Raw genomic sequence first — 12150 nt, forward strand, 5'->3', positions numbered from 1 at the left:
AACGACTTGAACTTCCACTGACACGTTCTTAAATGTGGGTTACGAGGCAGCTGATAAGAACTGAGAAGAGTGCTTCTTTTATTATTGCTTGATGTTTTCTCTCATGTCGTAAAAAATGTTTCACGCTCAATATTATCAATTCAACTACGGTATGTCAGGAAAAATGACACCTCGGAATAGGCTACAGATTTACTAGCTTGTGATGGAAAACCTTCAAAATGAGATGCTACAATTAATTTACAAATAAAATAACAAAAATAAGGACTACTGGAAGAACAGCTCAATCTCCCAAAAGTAACAACTATTGGGAGTATTCGACTAGAAGGGCTAGTCGGCTAGTTGTGTTATGGGAAAGTTGATGACATTGAAGCTTAGCATTTATTTACTCAGTTTTGGAAGCGGAAAGGAACTTGTATCCATATGATATTACTATTACCGTATAGAAAAGATACCGTTAATGAATTATACGTATACATCTGATATTACTTACCGTGAAAGTATTTTTTAACTCGCAGATTTTGTTTTTAAATTGACACTTTATAATATTTCCTGTTACCGGTACCTCATTGTTTAAGAGTTGATTGAAGTCAAACATTCTTTAGGATTAAATAAACAGTGAACTTGATGAAGTATGAATGAATATAGTAACATATTTAAAATCACAAGGTGTACGATTTGTTATTTGATTCGTATAGTATAATTTTCTTGTCGAAGAAAACGGGAATCCCTGTGCATGGGAAAGTTCATCACAATGGTCAGTTTTTCCTAGATTGTTGATTATTCAAGCATAATTTAATAGGTAATTAGAATTTAATTCTGGAATCCCCGCTTTGAGAATTCTGACCTTTCTTCACATTAGTACTGAATTTACAAAAAAAAGATTTTCATCATTTAGAAACTGATAAACCTTATGCCGTCGAAATTACCTAATGCTTCAATAGAGGTCTCACAGAGGTCATGCAGGGATCTCGGAGCTTGGCATTTAATTCACTTAATTTATAATCACTATAAATATAAATTAATATAGAATCACTATAAATTAATTAGGTATGTGTAATACGGTAATGTGGATCACTCCAAAAAATAAGTCTGCATTATAAAAAACATATTAAGAATCCAATGTCGTCTTGTGAGTTGTAATGATAACATTGCCAGATTTTGTATTGGCTTGTCTATTACAACAATCAATAGTGTTTTCTGTGATTGCTCCGTAATTCACTCCACAATTCTTTTATCAGTTAGCTCAACATTACCTGGAAGTCATTAGTTTTTAATTTTGACCAATTTTTTTCTACGACAATAATAATTTAATTTCAAGAGATATTGATTAGAAATAATGATACACCCTCTGTGGCTTTATCTTTTGACAATTTCTATTTCTTATCAGTGATCTTTTTAATACTAGAATGTTTCAAAAAGCACCTAGTTAATCTGAAATTAATTGTGTATGATCTCGAATCCGAAATAATCATGAGTGGTGAGAAGAGACTTTCATAGTCTATAAAATCTTTATTTTATGGTAATTATAGCCTACCATGCAATTGTTATATTTAAATTCGTGTCATGATCATTCAATTTCAAAGTGAGGAAAATTGTTATTGATTGTGATTTCATGCAATACGTTGTTACTTGTTACAATACATGCGAATTTCAAATTAAAACATTGAATTTGCTGTAGGCAAAAGCTATATGCTATTAATATCATTTGTGGAATATTAGTTCATATGCCATTATTATAATTAACTAATAATGGGGAAATTTTTCATCGAGTTTGTAACTGTGTAAATAATAATCCGTCCTTATATTTTTGTAAGTTTCAATTTCAATGATCTATAATTGATTGAGAGATTTATCTCAGATAATATATATTTTTTGTGATTTCTAATAAGTCAACTTTATATTCACTTTCATTGATCACTTCTCAACGCATCTGGCCAATACTTTTCTTATAGGGTATCAAATAGCCAGTGGTCGACTTGCTATGATATTGTTTCATACTTGAGGAGGGGCTCTTATTGCATTTATAATTTCAGGTGTTGGTGAACTGACAATAAGAGAAAGTTCCATCAAATTTGCAATATTATATATTTCGGAAGTGCTTGAAAAATAAAAAGATTATCTCCTCCTTAGCTAAAGAGTATTAAATTGAAATAGGATTCACAAAAATGTATGATCTTTTGCTTATGAATTTAATTGCAGTAAATCTACTTTAGCGGCAATTGGGCTGTTGTGGCCCTCTCTTTACGCTTAGATAAAGCCTGTGGGCAACATGCATGACACCGTGAATTTTATGAATTACATTCAGTTTATTTAAATTATGTTTAATTTATTCAGTTTGATTTCTTTAATTACAATTTTGAGAATATAGAAGTAGAGATACCTATAGACTGGAAACAAACTATGGATATTAAACTATGGATATTGCACACTATGCTCATTGATTACGTTGAATTTCAATTTTTGATATTTTTGAGATTGCTGGATTTGGAACGATTATTCGTTGTTGATAGAACCTTATTTTTATAAGCTTGCATTACACCATTCTTCTTGCATAGATAGGCTTTGATTAGAATGCTGTTGGAGTTCAGATGAACTTCTGGTAATAAAAACTATTATGAAGTTGCAATTATTCATTTTTGCAAATCTTCTTGTCGTTTTTTTCTCAATTAAAGCGTTGTGACGTCCGTATTCGGTGGCTAGATGTGTATTTATCTAGTGCCACTAGCAGTGGCCTGGCAAGGTCATACTCTGGTCTGGATGCTTTTACGAAAAGACATCACGTTTAACGGGTTAGCAGACAGGCAGATCTAATGACTACGCAAATATAGGAAACCTGTTCTCTTTGCTTCGATATCTTAGATGGGAAGGGATGGGGTTTTTGTGTTTGATATTAGCTTTGATCGTTGTTAATTGATTGTTATTGTGGAAGCGACGTGAATAACATTGCTGAACAGTTGTGAGCCTGCTATGTGTATCCTTGAAAACTTTGAGGAATTGGGCGGAATTTAAAACGTTTCTCTAGCTAGAACTGAATTTGTTTCATAATGGTTCAAATTTATTTTTCATAGTAATTTCGACTCAAAAATCCAAATGGTGAGTTCTCATTGTGCTATTTGGTTGGAAAGGTTTTATTTTCAATTTTGTATTTCTCATTTCTATCCACATCGATAAAATTTCACCATTTGTGTTTTTTTGCCTATTTTTCAATCCTAACTCAAATTAGGAGTGATCAGTTTTTAATGCTTTCATAGCCTTTGCTTATGAATATAGATATGCATTCAAGTAGGACCAGGGGATAAGAATTGTTGATGTTGGGTATTTGATTTTCAATGGTAGAATAAAATCCACAGTAATCCTTATTATTACATTGATACTGGAAATAAAATGTCTTGATTGGTGAATGGGAATGAATAAAAATATCGTTTAAAATAAATCAATAAGGAATTATCAATTTTGTATTTGAATTTTTTTTTTGCTGACGGTGATACTCACATGAGCTCTAGGCTTGTGCGAGGGTAATAAGGCGGATGATAATGAGAGATGAGTAGACCTACGGTTTTAGGTGGGTTCCGAACCACCGGCAAGCGATTTTTTTTCAACTCGTGAATCATATTTAGAGAAGTTGGCTCAAGTGGTCTGACTGGTCACCCTTCCAACGGGAGTAGCAGGCGCATGTTTCTCAACTTATGTAAACGATAGCTTATCGGCGCGACCACTGAGTCAAACCACTTCCTTAAAAACTTACTGCTGAATAATCTATGATTATCATTAATTGTGCTTGGCTGAGACATTCTAGTCAGCACTATCCCTTAGGTGATATATACTCTGTTTATTATTGCATTATTCGGGAATAGACAAAATTGTAAATTTATTTTTCTGATAATTTGAATTTTATGTTTTGGAATAGAGGATATATGTCTTGCCACAAAATATGAATAAGCTACTCTCATTGCTTCTATTTGATAAGTTTGCAAAAACTCTAGCTTCCTCAAGCCATCGAAGTCTCATCTATGATTGTTCTAATGAATGAATATTATGTCACTGGAGTATATTTTCAGTTTTCTTAGAATACCATCTATTGGGTGATATTACAGTATAGTTTATTGCACTCGCAGTTTTATTACACTATCATTATTAATTATTACTTGATTACTTCCTACTTGTAATTTGTCAAACATAAGTCTCTCGTGTTTTGTTTGTTCCACTCATCCTATGATAGCTTGAATTCTTAGGAATAAACGTTTTTAATTGATTTAAAAAACCCTTTATATGAACAAATGAAATATCTTGATTCATCTGAGGTGATAATATCATCCTCTCAATACTTACATTACATTTACAAAGTATCCTTATTGTATAGAAATATAAAATCCAGATCATAAATATAGGCTAATAATTATTATGAATATAAATTTGAATTTTACTCATTTTTCAACTGATATTTTCTTATAAGCTTATAAGAGTCCAAAGAGACTATCAAAATCTGTATAATTCCTCTCTATCCAAATATTTTGACTTTTTCATTATTCTATTTTTGGAAAGAGAATTGATTCTAGAGAATATCCTGCTCTTTGAGATTTAGCACTCTCAGCATGATTGAAGCCCTACTATAGTAATTTATGGTCTGCTGGGCAGATAAAGAATACCATTTAAGAGAGATCTTACACAGCAAATACTGTATGTGAAGACTCCCATAAGAACCAATAATATTCTCTTTCTGCCGCGCTGAGGAGAAAATCATTGGGAAGCAGTGCTTTCCAAACAAATAATTTTATTCATAAGATTTTTAACGTTTTTTTTTAATTCTATTCGTACGAGAGAAGTAGTTTATTTCGATTTCAGCTTCAGACACAAGCTGTTGTGAATAGTCAAGTCATAGTTGGTTTCCTAGTTTCAACATAATACATCCATTACTCTACCACGTGTGCTGCAATTATGCCAGTGCTGTCAACTAACTAACGTATTAGCACAGCCACAGAGATGTATGCATGCGTTCTTAGCCAATTCCTTAATAGTCATGGTGTTTTACTTAGGTACTTAGATGACGTAACAACTGGAGACTTGTGTGCTCGTCTAGACAGTACATACCTACTTTTTAGTAGACTGTAACTTTCGCTCTCTATCTTTCACCCAAATTAATAAAGGCCACCTGTTTATTCTCTACCTTGGTCCTCTGATATCAGTATAGCTTGCGTTACGAACATCATATAGCTCTTGTCCTGTAGTCATGCACTGTGGAATCGGAACATTAGAAAGTTGCTCATCTCCAGTGTTTGTGTTGTGAGTGCTTAGATCTGTGCTTTCTTGGCAAGAATTTTTCTCCTAACGAAGCTGGCTCCTCGGTTGGATTGAAGGTTGCAGTCTATTCTCGACTTGCTATTCCTCCATTCGTTTCATTTTATGTTTTGTATGTGACTGGTATATTTACAGTACTTAAAGATCAAGTAACTGGTATATTTAAGTGAAATCAAATTCGAGATCCCGTATTGGATTGGTACCCTGCCATTTGTACAGCGATTTCTGTAGAGTTTTATATTTTTATGTAGTGATTCATTAAATTTATGCAGACAAGTCGATTCAACAGGGTAGAGGTCGTGAGTAAAAGCTCAAGTTTTGATTGATTCATTAAATGAATCAGTCATGATTAATTACATTTATGTAGGCAAGTGTATTCAAAAGGGTAGAGGTCATGTTTAAAAGCCCAAATTGCTGTTTGTGAGGGTTACTGGAAAGTGGACTTTATAATTATTGGAATCTTTTGAATCTTATCATTCCATTATCATCATCATCATCATCGGTATTTCACCACTGGTAGTGGGATATCAGATTTACCCACACAGAATTATCAGTTTTAAAGTAAAAGTGATAAATGAAAATGAAATATATACAGGCCAGCGCATAAATCACTGGACGGCTTTTTGATAAAATAGTGTTAAAATGAAGTGTTACAATATTTATAGCCGGTAATGTTGGTGCTACAGAATACTGATAAAAGTGTTGAGAAAGATTTACAGTAGGTAATAAAAATTAAAAATTAGTAATAAAAATTCATAACTTAACAATTATTTCGATTGTGATTTTTTTTCTAATTTCTGCAGTGATTTTGGCGCTACTCTGTTGAACCCAATCCTAAATGAAGTCTTCAACTTGTCTATAGGATAGCTTGTTATTTGGTAAATTCATCAATTCTCAGATGCAACTGACGTGTTTAATTAATGCAATTGATATAATATGTCACAGATCAATCACTGTTAACTGTCGAACGTCGAAGAGGACACAGCCAGCCACTTGGCTCAATTGCACTGCCAAACGATGTGTTAAAAAGCGGAAGTGCTACAAATGTGAATAACAGGCCAACTCGTATGTCCTTCAACTTTATTACAGTTCGAAACCTGTAAAAATAGATATAGTATGTTGATTTTAGCTCGTAATAGCGGCTTGTTGAAAAAATATTCTCAGATAAATAGTTTAAAAATGTATTGCTTTCTTCAATCACTTTTCTCATTACACCATTTTCTAACTTATGAAGAAATGAAATAATAATTATTTATGATGAAATACTATCTAGTGCTATAAATTTATTAGCAATTTAGTAATTGCTACCCTGATTTCTTCTTTAATCTTAGAACGTTTGAATCAATCAATATGTTTATTTCAAGTATTTCTAATGGGATTTAGGAGAGGCCTATCACATTACCATTTGGATTAAGCTATTTTTTTTTCAAGAACGGGAAATATAAAACAAAAATAAGAAAAATGCTGCTAAATTGTTGGTGATGTAGTGGTGATAGGCCTATTAGTTTTCCAGCAGTGTTGAAAATCGTACAATATTTGTCTTCCTGAACGAGAACGATAGTATTGTTACTGGTGAATGTGTATGAATTTCAAACAATAAAAAATTACATCCTTCCACATGTATCTTATATCAGATTTTTTACATAAGGAAAAACATTTTTGGATTTATAGTTTCAAATCACCGTTGTATAGACCATAGTCCATAAGATCAAATCATGGACTATATGGGTTCAAGAAAGGCATATTTTTGAAGTAGCCTATAATCGAAAAATTCTTGTGTTGAAGTTGTTTGAAATATTCAACTTGACCTGACCAGATTTCATCGGTCGCGATGAATTCGCCATTCAAGTTTCATTTCTTCAGTCTTGTTCCTTATTCGCAGTATGAAACTGGTTTCTACTGGTTTCCAGGCCTCTGTTTTCTCAATAAACTCGGACAAAACTTGCATAATTAACGCATTGCAAGTTTGGTCGATTATCCAATATTGGTCCTATTAAATCGATGTCACATTTATTGGCCCACCAGTAATGAAGAAAGGTGTGCCTCAGGGGTCGATAAATGTAATAGATTCTAATTTTGGTCCAGTTATTGAGTTCTTAGCTTTATTTATTGTTTCATAGTATAGAATGTTACAATGAGTTGCAATCAGAAATGTACCAGAAATAAAACGGTAGAAACAATTCGACACTATTAAGCTGATCAAAATTTATTGGCAACACTATTTCATCAAGTGATTGACCGCTGCTATTGAATATGAATCGGCATGTCGCGTTGAAGTTTAATAAGTTTTATAAAGAAATGCTTTCCAATAAATTTCTGCTCTGCTGTGCGGATTTTATATTCAATCTATCACTACAGTATTTTTTTTATTAGTTCCATGATTGATAATACGGTAAATAGGATATGAAGGATCCATATCTACAAAAAGGATAATAATCGTGATTCATTGATGGTTCTTATGTAGATAAATATTGAAATAATCCTCATTTTCTCATCTTCCTTATTGATGAGATAAGTAATTTTTTTCTCATTTATTTTTATATTATATTTATACTTATTTTCGAAGAAGCTTAAATTTGCACTTCGAGCAAAATTATGTCTTTCTCATCATTATCATAAAAATTGCATACACTTGTCAATTAGTATTGAAAAAGGTTTATGCTCAATTTGTATAAAATAAAATATTGAATGCTATCATAACAATTTCTCCCACCTGAGTTTATAGTATATATCTTTTATAAAATATGTATTTCCTCCTTTTGGCTACAAACATTTCTAGTACACGGTCCTTATTTTATTTATCCTAGTGATTCTAGAGACCAAATAACAATACAGTCAATTTGAAGGAAACGTTAGAAACAGTCAAATAGTATTAAGTAGTTCTTGAAAATGCCTCTAAATGAGTGATTCTGTGGTAGATTTGTTTTGTTCCCTCCGAGGCAACCAATTTTCAGATCTTGATCATGGATCAGCAGCATTTTGCCCGTGTGGCGGCGCCTATGCCTAGGAGAGTCTAGATAACCTTCAAAAGTAGTCAAGGTCTTGTGGCGAATTATTTTATCACGTTTCCTCAACTCAATACTAGGCGATTTCCGTAAACTGCATTTCATCTATCGCCAATCATTTCAAGTTACCTATTCAATTTTCAATTCTTTAATTATTTATGTTTTGGTTGCTGAAAGATTTTGGTGTTCGTATTTTACGGTACATGGGTAAATTATTGTTCTACCTGGTAATCAATTTGAAACTCCAATGATATTGGAATCTCAAATAACCTGAATTATGGAGACTGCTTGAAAGTGAATAAAATGAAAATATTGTCACTAATTATTACATTTTGAAAAAAGTTTTAAACAAAAACATGAAGTACCTATTATTAATTTTGCTTGTTTCACTTGTTAAACTTATCTCATGTATTGTTTCAAGTTTCAAAGATGAGAAGTTCCATTGGTTCAATTACACAATTTTAAAGTTGTGTTGCTAATATTTCGTGTTATATTTATTTATTTATATTGGACATTACTCGTAACGTATACATTTTACAATATTGATTTCATCATTTCAAGTTGTCTATAATGTAGTCCCATGTTCATCTTTATGATCAATTTATTGTACAAAATATTTATATCTAATAATCTATTAATAATTAACTAATTTCAACCTTTTCCTATTCAACACCTGTAGAATCGTTACAGACAATAATAGAAACCATTAGGCTCTGCTAACTACAATCATCTGTTTCATTCTCATCTAATAATGTACTTTAAATTATTTCCCTTCATATTAGCTGGCTTAGCAGGCAATCCATACACGTACAAAATTGCTTTTGGAATATATTTTTTATTGTGGTTTGATAATTAATTCTTAGCAAAAATCTATGAGCAACGAAATTATATTAAAAGGGTATAAAAAAATGTTACTGTGTGATGTAACAAAAATGATGGCACTCATTGTATGGTCAATGAGAAGGCTACATAAAGTGTTACAGGTACCTTAGCTAGACCTAAAAGGCCTTCATGGAATGATTCATCCTCTTCTATTCATAACTTGAAATCACATGAACAAATCAGCCATGTGTGAAGTTGAGATTAGTTGGTTTGCAAATGAATGCCAAATATAACTTCAAATAATGAAAGTAAAAGATAATTCTGGCTAGGAGGATGATGATCAAGAATTATTATTATTATGCGTTATTATTAATTTGATTTTTAAAATAAGTATAAAATACTGTATAATAGCAAAGTAGTAAAACTGTCAGTCATAACGATTATAAATAATGCATAAAAGTTTTGTTTTACAGTAGCTCAAAATAAAAAAATCGCCTGTAAAATTTGAAGTAATGTAATCAATACTAGAATGAGTTATTCAGATTATGGAATTTCATTATGTTAATCATCATTATTATTATCATACTGTTGATCAGAAATTCAAATTATTGAATTCAATTACTAGTTGAAAGCTAGTTTAAAAATTCTATTTGACCAAATTTCAGTTATCAGACTAGTTCTTGGTTTGGACACATATATTTTTCTTGGTTTAAATATTCGACTTTGAAAGTGATGAAAGCTCTCTCACATGTGTATGATAGCAATTTCTCATAGTTATTATGCACCGGCAGTCACTTTACACAGTAATGTATTTTTAAAATTTCACCATAGTTGTCGAGTAACATAACTTAAATGCTTAGTCTAATTTTCTAAATTTCACCATAGATGCCACGTAAAACATAATGCAGATCTTTACTCTAATCGTTCTACATTCAAGTTAACTGAATTAAAAGAATATCCATTACATGATGATAATTCTCAATGATAAAAAGTTATACAAGGAAAAGTAATGTGTAGATTGGAGTGGTGTTGAAACGCAATAAAGTTCACTGTTAGTGAATGATGTTATGATCTTTTATGTGTATTTTATTTAGGTTGTGATAGGTTTTATTTAGGTGTAGATTCAAGTGGTGTTGAAACGCAATAAAGTTCACTGTTAGTGAATGATGTTATGATCTTTAATGTGTATTTTATTTAGGTTGTGATTGTGATCTTAAGTACAAATTCATATAGTGAGATGTATTTTTTAGCTAGATTCTGGTACATTTTCAACTGATACATTTTTTCAGTCTAATAAAATGTTGCATTGATGATATTCAAGTTGTGATTATGATCTCATCATTTTGCAGTGTAATATGACGAAAATCAAACTAAAATAAACATTTAATATTAGTTTACATTTATAAATTTATAATCTGCAGTATTCTATTAATTGGATTGTGGTTAAGTTTTGCACCAGCTTATGTCTTGTTTTGTGATAATTTTGTATTGAGTGTGACGTACTCAACTGAATTGTATGTTTCAGCTGAACCAAATCATGGCAGAAGCGCACTCGGCCGTTGCATTCTCGTTCGCCATCACTCACGAAGGCTGGGATGTCAACTTCGACAGAGAAGTGCTCCACTTGATCTGGGCATCTGGCGTCAGGTCGTGGAAGAAACGTATGGCTAGGTTCAAAGTGAGTCAAGTGCACTTGAATTATTCTGTACACTGTATTATAATAAGAAAAATAGATCATAGCTGAAAATAACAAAATTCAATTACTTATCACTTTGTTGTTATTATGTGAAGAGATAAGTTAAAGAAACATGGGAAATTCGAATACTCGTTGCTATAGGCTATATCATTGTACTTGAGTACTTTTTTATTTTGTTAAAAAAAAAACATTTTTCAATAGCCCAACTACATTGTGTTAAATCTATCATACCATTTACATTAGTCATTTCATTCACCTGTTGATAATTTGGGAATCAAGAATTGTAATAATAATTCATTCAAGAATTCAGGAAAGAATTACTTCTTTATAGAAAAAATGTTCTCTTATTGAACCAAAAATTATGAATCAAGACTTTGAATCTCTTATGTGCTTTGGGAGAGACCATTCCAATCACTTGTCAATATGGCTAGCTGGCTCCAATACGGGAGTCATTGCCCTGACTATGGTTGTAACTACTTTGGAGTCACTATTTATAGAATAGTGATTAGAATGAGTTCGAATGCTCAGTCTGTGATAAATTTAAAAACACTTCAATTACACACTTGACCTATTGGAGGCTATCATTCATTGATTCATTACTAATTAATTGCTTTTTAATTTATCATTTTTCAATTTGCAATAAAATGATCTGCCATTGTAGACTATGAATGTCAAGGTTTTGCATAATAAATTTAAGTAATGTTTGAGATTTTTGAAAAAAAGAGTTTTTTTGGTAAACAGAAGAGTATTTACATTTCATTCTAGATGCCAAGATGATGAAATGTAATTTAGATCTTCTAATGTCATATTTTATCTTTTTTAATGTGTAAACTGTTCATATTTTTTAATCCATTCTTCCTCCATGATTAGAAAAGAGTATAATATAATCAAAAGTAGGATCCATACTAAAGTATGATTAAAACTGTTTAAAATCATATTCTAATCTTACTTGAAGGATTAAAAATATTCACATTTTTAATCATACTTTACTAAGGATCCTAATTTGAATTAAATCATGATCTGTTCTTATCTTAGAGAAAGGATTTTCCTATCATTTTTAGTAAATTGTAATCAAGAGAAAGGATTAAAACAATTATTCAAAATAAATACACATTCAATAAAACAATACCGTACAGCAACCTGTGCTTGAACTGAAACTATGCATCATAGATGATTCAACTACGAATTTTTCAAGTATTGACATTGTCCCAACTATGATTGATTCTATTGAAGTAATCTTATTATATAATACAGTAGTACCGTATCTAAATAATTGTGTAAATCATTGCAGAATAGAAATGATGTTAAGCTCTGTCTTGTACATCTTCACGA

General features: G+C 31.3%; 1 protein-coding gene across 13 annotated transcripts in view; it reads left to right on the top strand.

The window, feature by feature from the left end:
• LOC111057646 (carnitine O-palmitoyltransferase 1, liver isoform) overlaps positions 1-12150 on the top strand; it is a 41195-nt gene that overhangs the window by 6667 nt on the left and 22378 nt on the right. For 3 of the 13 annotated variants that reach the window (XM_039431010.1, XM_039431019.1, XM_039431016.1), the window contains exons 2-3: positions 6241-6360; positions 10648-10800. In XM_039431010.1, coding sequence (XP_039286944.1) covers positions 10660-10800 — 141 coding nt within the window. In that variant the 5' untranslated portion in view covers positions 6241-6360; positions 10648-10659. Of the gene's footprint in view, positions 1-2847; positions 3094-6240; positions 6410-9768; positions 9926-10647; positions 10801-12150 lie in introns of those variants that run through there. The other 10 variants (XM_039431018.1, XM_039431009.1, XM_039431015.1 and 7 more) reach the window with 6 other exon arrangements.

This window comes from Nilaparvata lugens, chromosome 6 (genome assembly GCF_014356525.2).
Source record: "Nilaparvata lugens isolate BPH chromosome 6, ASM1435652v1, whole genome shotgun sequence".
Taxonomy (NCBI): Eukaryota; Metazoa; Arthropoda; class Insecta; order Hemiptera; family Delphacidae; genus Nilaparvata; species Nilaparvata lugens.